Genomic DNA, 18918 nt, shown 5'->3' on the forward strand with positions numbered 1-18918 from the left:
GGTAGAGTGGGCTGATGGGAAACTGAGTCCACAGGAAATGGAGAGGCCGCTTCCGGTACAGGCCAAGGGGGCTGATGGGAAATGTAGTCATCTAGGTGCGGCCCTGCGCCATCCCCACACCTTTCCCGCAGGTCTGAGCATCCAGAGCACAGGCGAGACCCCGGCCCCAAAATCCACCAAAACCAGGAATTTTTCCACCTGTTCCAACCCCTCAGGAATTTTTTGTGCAGAATGAAACGAGAACAACGGGCAGACTCAGGCTCTTCCTGCTGGGACTTGGCTCCAGGTGGGTTAAACTGAACTCACCCCAAAAATCCCATCTGAAACCCAAAACTGAACCACAGAGCTCCAGCATCACACAACCAACAGCAGAGCAAAACGGTTTCTATCAGAGAACAAGCAACACCAAAAGAACAATCCAAAAAAAGTTTAATACAACAGCGAGTATCAAAACATCCAAGAACACACTAAGTCAGCTCCCCGCCGGAGCCGGCCCTCACTCGGCGGCCTCGGGGTCGGTCTGTGCCATGTAGGCGTCCAGCTCGGCGTCCAGGTGTCCCTTGGTTTTGGACATGTAGGCGTCCAGCTGGTTGTCCAGCTGCTCCTTGGTGAGCGCGGGCCGTGCCGAGCCTCTGCCGCGGCCCCGGCCCCGGCCCCGGCCGCCGAACGCGCCGCGGCCGCGCCCCGCCATGCCGCGCCCTGGGGAGAGAGAGAGAGAGAGAGTCACTGCGGCACTGCCACACCGCCCGCGCTGCAAACCATGGGCAAACGGCTCGGCAGTTCCCCCTGCCCATCCCTGCCTCACTTCTGTTTGTCTGCATCTAGGATTTGGGAATCTTCCCCCTCCCACCCCCGTAGTTTGAGGAATATCCAGGTTTTTCAAAGAGGGTTTGGGAATTTTTCCCCTTGTACCCCTGCATCACTTCACTGTTAAATATCCAGGTTTTTGATAGAGGGTTTGGGAATTTTTCCCCCTGTACCCCCTGTATCACTTCACTGTTAAATATCCAGGTTTTTGATAGAAGGTTTGGGAATTTTTCCCCCTGTACCCCCTGTATCACTTCACTGTTAAATATCCAGGTTTTTGATAGAGGGTTTGGGAATTTTCCGCTTCCCATCCCTGCTTCAGTTCAGTTTGAATATCCAGATTCTGGATGAAGTGCTTGGGAATTTTCCCCTCTCTCATTTCCCCTCGCTTTTCCAACAGCCAGGACTAGGCTGAACGCCTCGGGCACTCCGAGGGGATGCCAGCCCCGCACTCACCTCTGGCGCCGATGCCGCCGCGGCCCATGGCTCCGCCCCGGCCCAGCCCGCCCCTGCCCGGGCCCCCGCGGCCCCGCAGCGCTCCCGCTCCTCCGCCTCGCCGCAGCCCCATGCGCGGGGCCAGGCCGCGCCCGCCGCGCAGCAGCGCCTGCCCTGGGGACACGGGACACGGAGAGCGTCAGGGGACACGGGACACGGAGAGCGGTCAGGGGACACGGGACACGGAGAGCGTCAGGGGACACGGGACACGGAGAGCGTCAGGGGGACACGGGACATGGAGAGCGTCAGGGGGACACGGGACAAACAGAGCGGTCAGGGGACACGGGACATGGAGAGCGTCAGGGGACACGGGACACGGAGAGCGTCAGGGGACACGGGACACGGAGAGCGTCAGGGGGACACGGGACACGGAGAGCGTCAGGGGACACGGGACATGGAGAGCGTCAGGGGACACGGGACACGGAGAGCGTCAGGGGACACGGGACATGGAGAGCGTCAGGGGACATGGGACATGGAGAGCGTCAGGGGGACACGGGTCATGGAGAGCGTCAGGGGACACGGGACATGGAGAGCGTCAGGGGACACGGGACACGGAGAGCGTCAGGGGACACGGGACATGGAGAGCGGTCAGGGGACACGGGACACGGAGAGCGTCAGGGGACACGGGACACGGAGAGCGTCAGGGGACACGGGACACGGAGAGCGCCAGGGGACACGGACACGGAGAGCGTCAGGGGACACGGGACATGGAGAGCGTCAGGGGACACGGGACACGGAGAGCGTCAGGGGACACGGGACATGGAGAGCGTCAGGGGACACGGGACATGGAGAGCGTCAGGGGGACACGGGACATGGAGAGCGTCAGGGGACATGGGACACGGAGAGCGTCAGGGGACACGGGACATGGAGAGCGTCAGGGGACACGGGACATGGAGAGCGTCAGGGGACATGGGACACGGAGAGCGGTCAGGGGACACGGGACACGGAGCGGTCAGGGGGACACGGGACATGGAGAGCGTCAGGGGGACACGGGACATGGAGCGTGGTCAGGGGACACGGGACATGGAGCGGTCAGGGGACACGGGACATGGAGAGCGTCAGGGGGACACGGGACATGGAGCGTGGTCAGGGGACACGGGACATGGAGCGGTCAGGGGGACACGGGACACGGAGAGCGTCAGGGGGACACGGGACATGGAGAGCGTCAGGGGACATGGGACATGGAGCGGTCAGGGGGACACAGGACATGGAGCGGTCAGGGGGACACGGGACACGGAGAGCGTCAGGGGGACACGGGACATGGAGAGCGTCAGGGGACATGGGACACGGAGAGCGGTCAGGGGACACGGGACACGGGAGCGGTCAGGGGACACGGAGAGCGTCAGGGGACACGGGACAAACAGAGCGGTCAGGGGGACACAGGACATGGAGCACAGTCAGGGGACACGGGAGCGGTCATGGGGACACGGGAAATCAGGATTGTAGTGAGGGTAATCCAGAACATTGGGACTTCAGTAAGGGGAATGCAGGGAACTGGGATTGCAGCGAAGACCTGGAAAATCTGGACTGCAGTCTGGGGGATGCTCAGGGGAACCCAGAACATCAGGATTCCAGTAAGGGGAACCCAGAACATCAGGATTTCAGTCCTGGTTCCCCACAGTCAGGATTCCAGCCTGGTTCCCCACAGTCAGGATTCCAGCCCCCACAATCAGGATTCCAGCCTGGTTCCCCACAATCAGGATTCCAGCCTGGTTCCCCACAATCAGGATTCCAGCCTGGTTCCCCACAGTCAGGATTCCAGCCTGGTTCCCCACAATCACGATTCCAGCCTGGTTCCCCCACAATCACGATTCCAGCCTGGTTCCCCACCCTCATCCCCCCGGGACACCCCGCCCAGGCTCTCACCTCGCAGTGTGACCCCTCCTCTTAGCAGGGCGCGGCCCCCGCGGCCCCGCAGCGCCCCCCGGGGCATCCCCCGCTGGCCCAGGCCCAGCCCCCGGCCCCCCAGGGCTCCTCGGGCCAGCGCCCCCGCGGGCCGGCCCAGCCGCGCCTGGATGTTGCTCTTGCCGAGGCGTTGCTTCAAGCTCTTCTGGAAGAGAGTGGGGAAAGGGACAGGGAGTCATGCAGCCATCTGGGATTGGGGACACCGCGCTGGGCTTGGAGTGTGGGTTTAGTGCCTGCGTTCCCAAAGCGGCACGGGAGGGTGGGGGTTAAATCTGCCCAGGCGCTCGGCAGTCCCGGTGCAGCCCCGGGATGAGCTCTGGAAAAACAGAGAGGAGACATCAACAGCCAGCACCCAACACCCCCACACCAACAGGGTGTTACTGTCCGAGGGAGAAAATGCCAATTCCTGCCGGTGCCCTCCCCAGGTGTCTCACTTTTGGGATGGTGGGATGCCCTGAGTTGGGAGGGATCCCTCAGGATCAGCACAGACACCCCAAAATCCCACCCTGGGTGTCCCCTCCTAACGCTCCTGGAGCTCTGGCAGCCTCAGGGGGAACAATCTGTCCCTGATCTCCACCCTAAACCCCCTGGCTGCTCCCTGGTCACAGAGTGCCCTCAGCCACTCCTGCTACGGCCCCTTCTCCATCCTTGTGCTTTCCTTTGGACACTCTCCAACACCTTTACAGAAATTCAGGAGTCTCCAGGTAAGAAAAACCCCCCGGCCCACAGAGTCCAACCCCCACCTCACCCCCAGCCCAGCGCACCTGGCCACCTCCAGGGACGGCACCTCCAAATCTGAAAAAATTCAGTCCTGATCACTCACCCTCCATCCCCTTCCCTTCTCTGGCCTCTTTCTCTTCCTGGAGCTGTTTTTTTCCACCTGCTGCCAGGCCCAAAAGTGCTTTTCCCTCACCTGTTTGAGCTTCAGAGCGGCCTGCACAGAGGGCCTGTTCTCCATCTGCTGGGCCAGCCGTCTGTTCCGGGCGCTGGCCAGCTGCTGCTGCTGCATGGTGGCCCTGATATTCACCGGCATCGGCTGTTTGTTCTTCAGCATGTTAGTGAAGCTTCAAGGTCGAATAAAACGGGGTTTAATTAAAGCTTTAAACACACAATTATCGGCATTTTCACCGTGCTCGGGTGGGGCTCCAGCTCCCGTGAACCTTAATGCAAAGAGGTTTTTTTTTCTGGTGGGATTTACGGATCCCTGGCGGAGGGCAGGAATGAGGTGGAAGTTTTTCAGTGGGAATGAGGAAAAAGCTGGAGGTTAGTGAGGGTTTAGAGATGGTAGAAGGGGGGGTGACAACCAGCAGGAAGCAGGGATGGGCGTGATAGGAAGGGAGGAAACGAGACAAGCAATTTTTTTTTTTTTTGCAAAAAAAGCAAATAAACCCCTCCAAAAAAAAGAAAAAAAAAAATCGGGGAAAAAGAGGCAAAACTCCAGGCTGGGTTGGAAGAAATCATCTTAAAAGGCTTTTCCAACCTTAACCAAATTCCAGCACTCAGAGCATCTCCCGAAACGAGGAATTCATTCCTCCACCAGAGCCAAGATGTAACAAAGGCGATAAACAAACCTCCCGTGCAGCGCGGCAGCAGGTGGCTAACCCAGCCCATAGCAAAAAGCAGATTTTGGGGTGAGAGGGAGGGAATGGAGGCACACGGCTGTTAGTGTCGGGGCAGGCAGGGCAGGAGAGCTGGAGCACAGGGATGGAGGTGAAGCCAAGCTGGTGCCTCTTACAAGGCCCAGAGGAGCCTTGGGGCCGGGTCCGGGGCCGCCGCCGGCCTCTTACAGAGCTCACCTGCGCAGGTGAGACCCTCGGGCGCGGCAGCCGAGCCAAAATACCCATGTCAAAACATGTGGGAGAGACAGGGAGGGTGTGAGGTTGGTCTCTGCTCTGACAAGGCATCCCACCGGATTGCTCTGGGATTATTTGTGTTACTAACGACAAGGAGGCGCCTCGGGAATCGCGGCCCGTTTAACCCTCGCCGCGCCGCGGGGGGTGCGGGCAGGGCGGACACCACGGCGGGTTCGCTTTGGATTTGGATAGTGAGAATTAAAAGTTTTAAAAAAAGAAAAAAATAAAAAATAAAAATGGTTTCTTAGGAGCTGAAGGTGCCGTTGGCTTCCTCACCGCTCGTTCAGAGACATCTTGGTGGTGCTCTTTAGCACGACCTTCGGTGCTGACTGTGCAGCCATCTTCAGAGAATCTGCAAAAACAGGGGCCAAAATATCAAACTCACACCTTCTGCACGCGTTTGTAACATTAAATTGTAAAATATCCCTTCCTTTCTGCACCCCCTGGCTGCAGGAAATCAAGATTAGAGCTTGTAATGTGTAATATATTAATTTATTTTCAGAGATTTTTCGGCTCTGATTCTGGGATTTTTAATGGTTTTAATAAATCAGCGAGTTCCTTCTCCCTTACCAAAAAAATTATCTTTTTATAGTGAATGTTTCAGCAATATTATGCTACCAGCATGACGGCAACCAAATGAAATAAAATACAAACCAGAACCAAAGACATCAAATTTATACAATTATTACATAATTATATCATTAAACATTAAAAAACATCTGTGTGGAGAGCACTAAGAGTGAGGCAGGTTATAAGTATCAAATTAATTTATTTTGAATGTTTTCTAGCCCTTTACGGGGTTTAATAAATATGGGAGTTACTTTAATCAACCTTTAGTTAAAATTTATCTTTTTACAGCGAATGTCTTATCAGTTTTTTTGAGTCATAACACAAAAATTCAGCAACCAAATGCCTTCAGCATTTCAGCATTACCAAGGTGCAAACCTCAATTTTGAGGGCGCGGGGAATAAAATTTGGAATAAAAATCCAAGATGATGCCACAAAAGCATCACATCTTTTAAAAAATCCCTCAGGGCAGGGATTTAAATCCCCTTCAGTGCTGGATGCCACAGCAACATGCTGAGTTCCAAACCCCGAGCTCTGCAGATCGATTTATTAATTTAATTTAATTTATAATTAGCAGCACATTTAACGGGTGGATGACGGTGGGATGCGCTCATTCCTTAATACCTTCAAAAATTCGCTTTACTGAGAGGATTCGCAACCAGAAATTGACACGATAAAAAGCCTTATTCTTGTTTCAATTATTTTTAATCATTTTATTTTAATATAAAGCGGGGTTTTCAAAATGAAGTGGTTTTTTTAAGCGGTTTGGAAGAAAAAACAAATCGCTCCGCCCCCCGGAACCCGGTCAGGGGAAAAGCCGCGACCGTGAGGGGAAAATGTGGGGAAAATGAGGGGAATCGTGAAGGCAAAATGAGGGGAAAATGGGGGGAATCGTGAGGGGAAAATGAGGGGAATCGTGAGGGGGAAATGATGGGAAAATGAGGGGATCGTGAGGGGATAATGAAGAGAAAATGAGGGGAATCGTGAGATAATGAGGGGAAAATGAGGGGAATCGTGAGGGGATCGTGAGGGGATCATGAGGGGGATCATGAGGGGGATCATGAGAGGGATCGTGAGGGGATCATGAGTGGGATCATGAGATGATCATGAGGGGGATCATGAAGGGACCCCCCAGGCCCTCAGGAGCGCCTCGCCCCCGCGCAGCCGCGCCTCTCACTCACCGAAGCACACGGTCGCCAGGTCTCCGGTGGCTCCGGCGGGCGGGCGGGTGAGTGCGGGGCCGGCGCGGGGCCGGGGCTGGCGCTGAGCTCCGCCCGCTCCCGCCGCCGCCGCCGCCGCTTCTCCCTCAGTCTCCCCGCGACAAAATGGCGCCGGCGTCGCTCCCGCCCCCGCCGAAATGGCGGCCGGGCGCTGGGCCACGCCCACCCGGCGCGAGCCCCCCCCGCGGTGCGCGGTGATTGGTGCGGGCCCGGAGGGGGCGGGGAAAGGGGCGGGGCAAGAGGAGAGGCGGAAGCTTATGGCGGGAAAACGGGGTGGAGTCGTGGTGACGTCACGGGGAGTAGTGGCGTCATGGAACCGTCATGGAATCGTCATGGAATCGTCATGGAATCACCATGGGACCGGGGAGTCATGGGATCAAGGAACCCTGGAGCCGCAGCACTGTGGAATCAGGGAGTCACCCGGTGACGGAATGCCCCAATCCCGCGGAATTGCGGGGCTGTGGATTCCGTTGTCACAGAATCTTGGGAGTCGTGGAATCACAAAATGCTGCACAGGATCCAGGGCTTAGGGAGTTGTGGAGTTGGAAGGGATCTGTAAGCACCGTGGAGCCCCAGGGGACACCCCCATGTCCAGCTGTCCAGCTGCTCCTTGACCCCTTTACGGTGCCCCCCATCCCCGATGTCCATCCCACCCCCGAGCCGCGATGGCGAGCGGACGATGGCGCTGGTGGCCCTGCTGGATCCCTTGGCCACCGTCCCACACCCCACTGACAGATCCCAACCGGTTCCTCCAGCCCCGCGGGCGCGGTGCCGGCACCTGCAGCGAGTCCCAGCCTGTCCCCAGCCCCTTCCCAAATCCTCCTCTCCTCCACACCCCGGCACCGGGGTCACCCTGGTGGGTCCCGGGGGGTGTCTCCACACTCTCGGGGGGCTTTTCCCCAAGGTGGGACGGGGTGGAAATCCCAAATCAAGCAGCCCTGGGATTGGGTCGGTGCCTTTATTGTGCAGCTGGATCCCGGTGGGATCCCCTGGGAACGAGCAGAGGGGGTGAGCTGAGGGGCGCTGGGGGCTCTGGATTTTGGGAACCAAAGCAGCAGCAGTGAGGGGTCAGGCGTTCTCCCAGAAGAAAGTGTTGCAGGCCACGGTCAGGGCGGCCACCAGGACCACGAATTCCTGGAAATCCACCTCCCCGTCGCCGTTCTCATCCAGGTCCTGCATGATCTTCTCCACGGCCCCCGCGTCCTTTTGGGTCTGGGGGTTGGCACAGGGTGAGCCCTGGGGTTGGGGGAGGGGGGAAAAGAGACCCCCCAAACCCCCATACTGGTCCCAGTTACCTCCAGGAAACATCCCAGCTCGCTCTGCAGCAGATCCTTGAGCTCCTTCTTGCTCAGCTTGTACTTGTCGCCCTCCTTGCCCGAGTAGTGGTGGAAGACATTGATCAGGGTCTCCATGGCCCCTTCCAGCTGCGATCCCATGGCTGCGGCTGCGGGACCCCCAAATGTCACCCGACAGCCACGCCCAGAAACGTCACACGCCCCCCAAGTGTCACCCACCCCCTAATGTCACCCACCCCCTAAGTGTCACCCGCCATCCCTCCCGTCCTCAGCCTCCAAATTCCTCAGCCCCCCAATCTCTCATCTCCCAAATTCCTCAGCCTCTAAATTCCTCATCTCCCAAATTCCTCAGCCTCCAAATTCTGCATCCCTATAAATTTCTCAGCCCCCCCAATCACTCAGCCCCTCAAAATTCCTCAGCCCCCCAATCCTTCATCTCCCAAATTCCTCAGCCCCCCAATCCTTCACCTCCCAAATTCCTCATCCCCTCCAAATCCCTCAGCCCCATCAATTCCTCACCCCCCTCCCCAAAATATCACCCACCCCCCAAATACCACCCACCCCGCTGGGCAGGAATGAGGAATTTGGGGGCTCCTAGGGGGGGGTCTGGGGGCTCCGAGGGGGGGGGGGCACAGAGTCACCTGCGCTCACCTGAGCTCCCCGCGCTCCGAGTGCGCCGCCCGCCCGCGCCGGGCCCGTTAAATACGCTGCGAGCCCCCTCCCTCCGGGAGGATCCGATACCGGGGCTGGCCAGCCCGGCTGGCACCGCCGGCCGCCCCCGCCTGGGGGGGGTTTAGGGGGCGCAAAACCCTCGGGGTGACCCCAGGCAGCACCCCCAGACCCCTCTGGGGTGACGCATCACTTCAAGGAGGGGATCCCCCCGTACCAGCGCCCCCCGCCACCCCCGCGAGGCGCAAACCCCGCCGAGGTTCGGGAGGGTTTGGACCAGCGGCGGGGCTCACACTGGCCCAGGTGGCCACGGTGGCCACGCCGTGACCCCGCGGTGTCACCGGCGGCATCCCCCATCTGTCAGCGGCGCATCCCCGGGGCCGCATCCCGGCGCCGGTGCCGCTCGGGGTATCCGGTGTCCCCGGGGCCCCGGGGGGAGCGGCGGGGGCTATCGGGTGACTCCGCGGGCCCCCCGCGCTCTCAAAGGGCTCTTGTGCGGCTCAAAAGGCTCCACAGGCACCAGCCCCGCGTTGCTGCAGCAACGCCTCGGCCAAGAAACCGGAGCCCGAGCTGCGCTGGGTGATGCTGATAATCGCCGGGATCCCGTTACCGGCCCGGAGCCCGGCGGGCGGGACCGCCTCCGGCATCCCCGGGGAGCTCGGCACCGAAGTCTTCATCCCCTGAATTCCTCAGCCCCCAAAATCCTCATCCCGCAAATTCCTCATCCCCCGAATTCCTCAGCCCCCAAAATCCTCAGCCCCCAAAATCCTCATCCCGCAAATTCCTCATCCCCCGAATTCCTCATCCCCTGAATTCCTCAGCCCCCAAAATCCTCATCCCGCAAATTCCTCATCCCCCGAATTCCTCAGCCCCCAAAATCCTCAGCCCCCAAAATCCTCATCCCGCAAATTGCTCAGCCCCCAAAATCCTCATCCCCTGAATTCCTCAGCCCCCAAAATCCTCATCCCGCAAATTCCTCGGCCCCCAAAATCCTCATCCCGCAAATTCCTCATCCCCTGAATTCCTCAGCCCCCAAAATCCTCATCCCGCAAATTCCTCGCCTCAAAATCCTCATCCCGCAAATTCCTCATCCCCTGAATTCCTCAGCCCCCAAAATCCTCATCCCGCAAATTCCTCAGCCCCCAAAATCCTCATCCCCTGAATTCCTCAGCCCCCAAAATCCTCATCCCGCAAATTCCTCAGCCCCCCAAATCCTCAGCCCCTCCAAATCCTCATCCCCTAAATTTCTCCTTCCTCAAATCCCTCATCCCCTCTAAATTCCTCAGCCCCCCAATTCCTCAGCTCCAAATTTCTCATCCCCCAAATTTCTCATCCCCTAAATCCCTCATCCCCCAAATTTCTCAGCTCCTCCAATTCCTCAGCCCCTCAAATTCCTCATTCCCTCCAAAATCCTCATTCCCCAATCCCTCATCCCTTAAAATTCCTCATCCCCTCTAAATTCCTCAGCCCCCTAAATCCCTCATCCCCCCAAATCCCTCATCCCCATGAATCCCTCATCCCCCAAATCCCTCAGCCCCGCTCTCTGTGCTTCCCCCCATATCTGGCCCCCCTCAAACAGGAGCTGCATTTTCACCAGAGCCAGGGGGTGGTGCCGGGCTCTTCACCCCGAGTCCCAGCCCTAATTTGGGGTTAATCACATCCTGCCGCCTCAGTTTCCATCTCCCGCACTTCCTGCCCCCGAGGTCGGGCAAGGCTGAGCATGGGGACCCCAAAACTGCCGGTCCTGTGGGGCCAAGCCCCCTCCCCAATACCCTGGGGAAACTGGGAGGGGGTTTTCCAGCTGGAATTTTGGGATTTTGGGAATTGGGATCGCAAAGGAGCCAGCTCCCGATTGTGCTGTGGGGCAGCGAGGGGGGGATTTGGGGTTCCAGGAGGGGTCGGATCCTGAACCCGGCCATGGTTGGGGGGCTGGGAGGGGCCCTGGGCACTCACTCGCTGTGTCCCTGTCCCCAAAGCGGTTCGGACAAGCCGGGAGCGTCACTGGGGCAGCAGCTGCTGGTGACCGGGACAGGAATGGCCCAAAAATAACCCCGAGCCGCTCCCTGCCAGGCGGGGACAGAGGGGACACACCGGGACTGGCGCGGCTGGAGCGTCCCAGAGCGCCCAGACCCCCAAACCTTTGGGGCAGCAGGATCGGGGTGCCTTGGGATGAACCCCAAACTTTTGGGACAGCAGGATCGGGGTGCCTTGGGATGAACCCCAAACCTTTGGGACAGCAGGATCGGGGTGCATCAGAGTGAACCCCAAACCCTTTGGGACAGCAGGATCGGGGTGCATCAGAGTGAACCCCAAACCCTTGGGACAGCAGGATCGAGGTTCCCCTCGGTGAACCCCAACCCCGGGGGTCCCGGGGGGTCGCAGACCCTGTGGCCAGCTGCAGCCCGCCCGCTGGCCCGTTCCCAGCCCCGGGGAGCCGCCCGGGCCGTGCCCGCAGCTTTGCACACAGCTTGGAACAGGTTCCAGCCACCGCGGCTCCCGCTCCGCTCTGACCCAGACAAACCAGTTGCTCCAGTTGGCGGTGCCGGGCCGGGCCCATCTTGTCTCCATCGCCGCGGCTCTGCCTTTTCCAGCCGCGGATTTGGGGTGGGAGGAGCTGCTGTGGCCACCAGCAGCCCCCGCGGGGCCAGCGGGGCACTCTGCCGGGCTGTGGTGGCCACGGGGCCATCCCTAGTTGGGGTCCCCAACTCAGAGAGGATGTGGAGAGTCCCAGGATGTGGAGGGGGACAGTGACCCCCATGGTCACCCTGTCACACGGGGTCTGGTGGTCCTGTATGGCTCTTATATGGCCCCAGTCCCTATATGGCCCCTGTTCCTGTAGGGTCTCTGTCCCTGTCCCTATATGGCCCCTGTTCTTATATGTTCCCTGTCCCTATAGTGTCCCTGTTCCTATATGGCCCCCATCCCTATACAATCCCTGTCCCTATATGGTCCCTGTCCCTATATGGCCTCTGTCCCTATACACTCCCTGTCCCTATATGGCCACTGTCCCTGTCCCTTTATGGTCTCTGTCCTTATATGGCCCCTGTCCCTATACACTCCCTGTCCCTATAGTGTCCCTATAGTGTCCCTATAGTGTCCCTGTCCGTATATGGCCACTGTCCCTGTCCCTTTATGGTCTCTGTCCCTATATGGCCGCTGTCCCTATACACTCCCTGTCTCTATATGGCCACTGTTCCTGTAGTGTCTCTGTCCCTATATGGTCCCTGTCCGTATATGGCCACTGTCCCTATACACTCCCTGTCCCTATATGGCCACTGTTCCTGTAGTGTCTCTGTCCCTATACGCTCCCTGTCCCTATATGGCCACTGTTCCTGTAGTGTCTCTGTCCCTATACACTCCCTGTCCCTACATGGCCCCTGTCCCTCTCTGGCCCCCATCCCTGCCCCTTCACGGTCCCCTCCCGCCCGTGCCGGGGTCCCCGAGGCGGTGTCACCACCCCCTACCCTTGGGGACAATCCCAGCGCGGATCCCAAGGTGATAAAAGACCCGCAGGTGCCTTTCCCCTTCCTCACCCCATCCCGAATTCCCGAATTCCAGGCCCGGGGAGTCACGGGCCCGCCTGGCTCCGGGGCCGGTGAGTCACCCCAAACCTGTCCCGGTCCCTGACTCAGCCGCCGCTTTCCCAAGAGCCCGGCTCTGTCCCCGGCCCGTCCCTGTCACCGCGGGCCCGGATGGGGCCGCAGGAAGGCGATTCCTGCCCCGTGAGCTGGTCTGGGGTGGGGACGGGGCCACCCCCGACCCCACAGAGAGGAGCGGGGAGCGCGGCAGGGCTCGGGGAGCTCGCTGCCCTGCTCCCCAAAACACCCCCGAGGGCTGCGTTCGGGAATTCGGGACCCCAAGTTCCCGTGGGTTGTCCCCCCACCCTCTTTGTCACACCTGTGGGCACACCGGGGACAGTCCTGCTGTCCCATCGGGAATTCCCGGTGGGAATCTCGGTGCCACCGGGAGCTGGCCGCGTGCCAGGGCTGCCGTGATATAAATACCCCGTGATTAAAGGGGAGCGTCCCAACCCCCTAATTAATTTGGATTAATTAATTTTTTACCGAGCCCCACTATTAATAGGGATGATGTCAGCGGGCGGCTGAGTCAAAACTCTCACTCGGTGCGGGTCGGGCCGGTGACACCGACACAGGGATGTGACAGGAATGTCACCTCCGTGTCCCCAGCGCACCCCCGGCCCCGGGATGGGGCTCAAAGTTTGGGTTCAATCATCTCGCAAAACCGAAACCACTCCGAGAACGGTTCCGGGGTTTAATTCCGTGAGAATTTCTGTGAAATGTCCGGGTGATGCTCCAGCCCCGGTCCCGTCCTGTCCCCACCGAGGCCGCGGCGAGTTCAGCCCGGGTTTGGTGCGGTGCCCGGGCACGGACGGACGGACGGACGGACGGACGGACGGACGGACGGACGGACGGCGGCGCCCGGGCGGTGTCTGCGCGTCCGTCCGGCCTCACCAGGAAACCCAACACCGGCACCGGGGGGACAAAGGCTGCGCTGTCCCCTCCTGCTGCGCGGCTATAAAACCTCCCCAAACCTCCCCAAACCTCCCCAAACCTCCCCAAACCTCCCCAAACCTCCGGCCCGCGAGCCGCCCGCAGCGAGGGGGTAAGTGGGGACCCCTGATGGACCCTCGTCCCCTGCCGGCGACATCAGCGAGACCCGCTGTGCTCCTGCGCCGGGCCCGGGACCCTCCCGAGCCTCGCTGGGGCTGGGGAAGGGGGCGAGGGTCGCCCCTCTGAGCTCCTGTCCCCAGCAGCGTGTGCGGTGCCATGGCCACGGGCGAGGCGGGCGAGCTGGGCGAGCTGACGGAGCTGGAGCTGGCCATCGAGCGCATCGTCAAGGTGTTCGCCACCTTCGCGGCCAAGGAGGGCAGGAAGGGCTCGCTGACCGCGGGCGAGTTCAAGGAGCTGGTGCGGCAGCAGCTGCCCAACCTGATGAAGGTGAGGGGATCCCGGGGACCACTTCCCCCCACCCAAAATCCGCCGCGGATCGCGCGGTTTGCAGCCCGTGTCCCTCCCCTGGCAGGATGTGCCCTCGCTGGAGGAGAAGATGAGCGAGCTGGACGTGAACAACGACGAGGAGCTGAGATTTGGGGAGTACTGGCGGCTGATCGGGGAGCTGGCCCGCGCCATGCGCAAGGAGAGAGCGGCCAAAAAGTGAAATTCGGAGGCTCAAACCCCAATAAATGAGGTTTTCCTGAGCCTGAACATCGCTGCTGTTCTTGCTGGGGTGGCCACGCTGGGGACCGGCCCGGCCACGGGGTTGTGGTTTGGGGACATCCCAAAATTGCCCTTGCGCTGGTCTGGCTTTTGGGGGTGCCACCCTGCGCCCCACAAACACCTTCCTGCCGCGCTGGGGGTGGGTGGGAGCTCGGGAGACACCGCGGTGGCCACGGTGGCCACCAGCTCCATGGCATCGCTGCGGGGTCCTGGGTGGCACAGGGTGGCACGGGGTGACACATCCACCAGGAAATTTGGGAATATCCCCATTCCCAGCGTTCAGCTCCCAAATCCCGGCGCTGCTGGGGCAACCCCGCCGAGTGGCCACCAGCCACGGCTCCGTGGCCATTCCCACGCGGCGCCGCGGCCGGGGCAGGCCCGGCTGGATGGGGAACCGTGGGGAAGGAGTCCCGGCGAGGAGGCGTTTCCCGGCCCCACGCTGGCGCCGGGCCAGGATCCCAAATGAGACGCCTCGCACCGCCGAGCTCCCACTCACTGACACCTCCCGGTATAAAACCCCGGCCCGCATCAGCCCGCGCACACCTGGGCCAGCCCGAGCTGCAGGTAAGTGGCCCGGCCGCCCCACGGCGTGGGGAATCCCAGCCCCGCGCCCCTCTGGGCTCTGCCGCGACTTGCCAGGACTCCGGGGACGTGTCCCGACACGGGGCTCCTTCCTCGCCCTCCTCCCGAGGATGAGGAGGAGGAAGGGCTGAGCCGAGAGCTGAGCTTGGCTTCCTTCTCCTGCCAGCTCCCCCCGGACCCCACCGCAGAGGAGAGACCCCCAGAGACCCCCGAGGAGCCGCCAGCAGCAGGATGGGCCAGTGCAACTGCCGCAAGAAGCGCAAGGTCCGCGACCCCCGGAGGGGAGGGGACGACCCCGGCTCGGAGCCGCCGGGTTTTGGCGACTGGTGGCCACGGGGACCCGGTGCTGCGGAGCCGCTTGAAAGCTCGGGGAAGCAGGACCGACCTTCGGGAGCTGCAGCCTCTCCGAGGATGCCCCACGGCACAAAAACTCCTGTTTTCCTCGGCTTTCAAACGGGGACGTGCCCAGCCCGCGGCCCTTTGGGCTGGGGAGGATTTGGGGCGCCGGGCCGGGGCTCCGCAGGTTTTGGGGCTCAGACTCCGCAGGTTTTGGGGCTCACACTCTGCAGGTTTTGGGGCTCAGACTCCGCAGGTTTTGGGGCTGAAGCTCTGGAGGTTTTGGGACTCAGACTCCGCAGTTTTTGGGGCTCAGACTCCGCAGGTTTTGGGACTGAGGCTTCGCAGGTTTTGGGGCTGAAGCTCTGGAGGTTTTGGGGCTCAGACTCCGCAGGTTTTGGGGCTGAAGCTCTGGAGGTTTTGGGGCTCAGACTCCGCAGGTTTTGGGGCTGAGGCTTCGCAGCTTTTGTGGCTGAAACTCTGGAGGTTTTGGTGCTTTTCCCGATGGGCATCCCCGTCTGTGGTTTCACGGTGTTGGAGGGAAAACCTCAGATTTGAGTGAATCACCTTAAACGGAGTGACCAGGAGCGACCAGGAATGGCCAGAAGTGACCAGGAATAGCCAGGAGGGGCCAGGAGGGGGGTCGGGCTGTTCTGAGCCCCCCACCCGCCAGGGATGGGGTCCGGGGCTGCCCAGCCCCGTCACTGACTCACTCTGCCATCGCCACCCGAGCGCAGGAGAGGAAGAACCAGTCGGGAGAGCCGGGGGGTGGCGAGTGACGCCGGGGGGTGGCGAGTGACGCCGGGCTGGCTGAGCCCGGCGGGGACAGCGCGTCTGGAAGGGGGCACAGCTCTGGGGGACAGCGGGGGGCGGCTGGAGGGGCTGTCACAGCTGGGAAGAGCCGTGCCACAGCTGGATGTGGGGCAGAAACATCTGGATGGGCTCAGATGTGTGAGGGGTGGCCTGGAATCTGTGTGGGCTCACAGCTGGGTGGGGGGGGTCACAGCTGGATGGGGTGTCACAGCTGGATGGGGCTCACAGCTGGATTTGGGGTCACAGCTGGATTTGGGGTCACAGCTGGATGGGGGTGTCACAGCTGGGTGGGGGGTCACAGCTGGATTTGGGGGTCACAGCTGGATGGGGGGTGTCACAGCTGGATGGGGGCTCAGAGCTGGATTTGGGGGTCACAGCTGGATGGGGGTGTCACAGCTGGATGGCGAGGGCGCCTCACATCTGCACAGACCAGGAGATTTCTCCCATGGCTGTGCAGGGATTAAATGTTTGTCCCACGCGCTCGGGGCTTGTCCCATCCCTCCCGCGATCTGCCCCACCCTGCCGGGACCTGTCCCACCCTCTGGGGACCTGTCCCACCCCTCCCTGACCCCGTCCCACCCTCCTGAGAACTGTCCCACCCTTCTCATGACCTGTCACCCCTCTCCGGGACCTTGTCCCACCCCTCCCTCGAGCCGTCCCTCCCCTTCCTGGACCTGTCCCCCCCCTCTAGGGACCTGTCCCCCCCCCTCACTCACCCCCTGTCCCCCCCCTCAGGACGGGCAGGAGCTGACGGACGTGGAGCGCGCCATCGAGACGGTGATCAGCCAGTTCCACTGCTACGCCGTGAAGGGCCAGAAGGAATACCTGACCCCCAACGAGATGCAGGAGCTGGTGGTGCAGAAGCTGCCGCACCTGGGCAAGGTGAGGACAGAGCCTGGGGAGGGGCAGATGAAAGCTGGGACCCCCCTCAACCCCATTTTGCCTCCGCAGTGCGTGGGACCCCTGGAGGAGAAGATCGAGTGCATGGGCGACCCCAATGAAGCCAAGCTGGAGTTCGGGGAGTACTGGGACATGATGGGGGACGCGGCCAAGGGCTGCCGGAGGAAGTAGAGGGGGCTGGGGGGGACGGGGAGGCGCCCGAGGCCTCGGGCTCTGCTGCTGCCACAAGCGATCTGCCGGGGGTCCCGGGGGTTCCAAAGAGAATCCCCCTCCCCGGCTGCATCCTCACCCTCCTGGGCTCCCCTTCCCGTCAGGAGCGACCCCTCCCGCCGCAGCTCGGGGGGGTCCTGCCCCCCTGGAACCCTCCGGGGCATCGCAGCCAGAGGGGTTCGGCTCTTTCTCCCCATCCCACCTGAATTTTGGGGGGTTTTTCCTCCATTCCTGTCATCCCCCGAAGCATCACAGTGAGAGGGGTTCGACTCCTTCTCCCCATCCCACCTGAATTTTGGGGGGTTTTTCCCCCTGGCCCCCCTTGTTCCATCGCAGCCAGAGGGGTTCGGCTCCTTCCCCCACCCCCCTGAATTTTGGGGGGCTTTCCTCCACCCGGAACATCACAGTGAGAGGGGTTCGGCTCCTTCCCCCCATCCCACATCAATTTTGGGGGGTTTTTCCTCCATCCCTGTCACCCCCCGGCCGTGGGGGGGTGCGAACCTTCCCCGCTGATTTTTGGGGGGTTATTCTGGGATGTGCCACCCCATCTCCAGGGTCTGCCGCCCCCGGGTGGGTTGGGATCAGCTCGGGGCCGCTCGCGACCGTTTTTGTATAAATTAATAAAGGAAAACACTGGGAAAAAAAACCCAAAACCACAAAAAAACCCCGAACAAACCGAGTGGATTGGGGGAGCTCGTTTGTGTTTGGGGGGAGAGGGGAAAGGGGGGTGCAGAGATTGTGGGTTGGGGTCGCGGCTTTGGGATGGGCAGGGGGTGGGAGGCGAGGGAGGTTTTAGGGGTGCAGGGGAGGTTCTGGGGTTCAGGGGATGCCGTGGGGATGTTTTTGGGGTGCGGAGGATGCTGTGGGGGTTCAGGAAATGCTGCGTGAGATGTTTTGGGGGTTCAGGGGATGTTTTGGGGTGCAGGGGATGTTTTGGGGGTGCAGAGGTCACTGCAGGGGATGTTTTGGGGTGCAGACGATGCTTTGGGGTGCAGGAGATGCAGAGGAAGTTTTGGGGTGCAGAGGACACTGCAGGAGATGTTTTGGGGGTGCAGGAGATGTTTTGGGGGTGCAAAGGATGTTTTGGGGTGCAGAGGAAGTTTTGGGGTGCAGAGGATGTTTTGGGGTGCAGGAGATGCTGTGGAGATGCAGAGGAAGTTTTGGGGTGCAGGAGATGCTGTGGAGATGCAGAGGAAGTTTTGGGGTGAAGAGGACACTGCAGGGGATGTTTCGGGGGTGCAGAGGAAGTTTTGGGGTGCAGGAGATGCTGTGGAGATGCAGAGGATGTTTCGGGGGTGCAGAGGAAGTTTTGGGGTGCAGAGGATGTTTTGGGGTGCAGGAGATGCTGTGGAGATGCAGAGGATGTTTTGGGGGGTGCAGAGGATATTTTGGGGTGCAGAGGATGTTTTGGGGGGTGCAGAGGTCACTTCAGGGCCGTGTGACCCCCCCCGAGGGCACCCCAGGGCTCCCCCCATCCCCAATTCCAGGTCCTTGCTGCTCCCCGTTTTGGGAACCCCCCAAACAGAGCCGGGCTGCGGATTTGGGATTTGGGGAGACCCCAAAATGTTGGGAAGCCGCGGGAGCGCTGGGAGAAGGCGGGATTTGGGTGTAATCACGGCAAATTGGGAAAAGAATGAATAAGACAAGGCTGGAGCTCGGGGAGTGAGGAAACGCGCTGGAAATCCCGGGTTTCCCACTTTTCCTCGGCACCCCGGAAACGCGGTGGGGACCCTAAAAAAAAAAATTAAAAAAAAAAAAATAAAGGAGAGGGCGTGGGCGCTCCAGGAGGGAAAAAACCCCCAAATTTAAAGTGATCCAGAGTTGGGGAAAGGTGATAAGAGGGGCTGGGCAGGGGACGGGTCCTGCCGGCCGCAGCCGGGGAGGGATTTCACAACGGGAATGAGTATTTATTGCTCCTTCCTTGGGAATAAAGAGGTGGAAATTAAGCGGAGAGGTGTGGCGTTAATTGGAGACAGGAAATGTGTCAGGTCGGGCTGATGGGGGGGAAAGGGGAGCCGGGGCTCCCCAA

The 18918-nt window shown here is 60.7% G+C and overlaps 4 protein-coding genes across 7 annotated transcripts; 2 read left to right on the top strand and 2 right to left on the bottom strand.

Annotated features, from left to right (window-relative positions):
• Positions 1 to 412: 412 nt before the first annotated feature.
• On the bottom strand, positions 413 to 6976 carry CHTOP (chromatin target of PRMT1). Of its 2 annotated transcripts, none has more exons than XM_079329637.1 (6): positions 6809 to 6976; positions 5337 to 5412; positions 4121 to 4271; positions 3169 to 3349; positions 1264 to 1416; positions 413 to 699 (listed from the first exon to the last, which is right to left on the bottom strand). In XM_079329637.1, exons 2-6 carry the CDS (start codon positions 5399 to 5401, stop codon positions 497 to 499), a joined length of 753 nt encoding a protein of 250 aa, XP_079185763.1. In that variant the 5' UTR covers positions 5402 to 5412; positions 6809 to 6976; the 3' UTR covers positions 413 to 496. The 2 variants fall into 2 exon arrangements, with proteins under 2 accessions (XP_079185763.1, XP_079185762.1); XM_079329636.1 differs by having other exon boundaries at positions 3169 to 3352; positions 6809 to 6957.
• Positions 6977 to 7876: 900 nt separating this feature from the next.
• Positions 7877 to 11378, bottom strand: S100A1 (S100 calcium binding protein A1). Of its 3 annotated transcripts, none has more exons than XM_079329638.1 (3): positions 11323 to 11378; positions 8143 to 8291; positions 7877 to 8059 (listed from the first exon to the last, which is right to left on the bottom strand). In XM_079329638.1, exons 1-3 carry the CDS (start codon positions 11366 to 11368, stop codon positions 7916 to 7918), a joined length of 339 nt encoding a protein of 112 aa, XP_079185764.1. In that variant the 5' UTR covers positions 11369 to 11378; the 3' UTR covers positions 7877 to 7915. The 3 variants fall into 3 exon arrangements, with proteins under 3 accessions (XP_079185764.1, XP_079185765.1, XP_079185766.1); XM_079329639.1 differs by lacking the exon at positions 11323 to 11378 and adding an exon at positions 8794 to 8910; XM_079329640.1 differs by lacking the exon at positions 11323 to 11378 and adding an exon at positions 8784 to 8846.
• Positions 11379 to 13442: 2064 nt separating this feature from the next.
• S100A13 (S100 calcium binding protein A13) lies at positions 13443 to 14029 on the top strand. The gene is made up of 2 exons (XM_079329648.1): positions 13443 to 13769; positions 13855 to 14029. The coding sequence occupies exons 1-2, from the start codon at positions 13599 to 13601 to the stop codon at positions 13987 to 13989; spliced, it is 306 nt and encodes a 101-aa protein (XP_079185774.1). The 5' UTR covers positions 13443 to 13598; the 3' UTR covers positions 13990 to 14029.
• A 276-nt stretch (positions 14030 to 14305) lies between these two features.
• Positions 14306 to 16868, top strand: S100A14 (S100 calcium binding protein A14). Its single transcript, XM_079329611.1, has 3 exons — positions 14306 to 14894; positions 16515 to 16661; positions 16731 to 16868. Exons 1-3 carry the CDS (start codon positions 14862 to 14864, stop codon positions 16848 to 16850), a joined length of 300 nt encoding a protein of 99 aa, XP_079185737.1. The 5' UTR covers positions 14306 to 14861; the 3' UTR covers positions 16851 to 16868.
• Positions 16869 to 18918: the final 2050 nt, after the last annotated feature.

The sequence above is a fragment of the Erithacus rubecula genome, assembly GCF_903797595.1.
Source record: "Erithacus rubecula genome assembly, contig: SUPER_33_unloc_1, whole genome shotgun sequence".
Lineage (NCBI taxonomy): Eukaryota > Metazoa > Chordata > Aves > Passeriformes > Muscicapidae > Erithacus > Erithacus rubecula.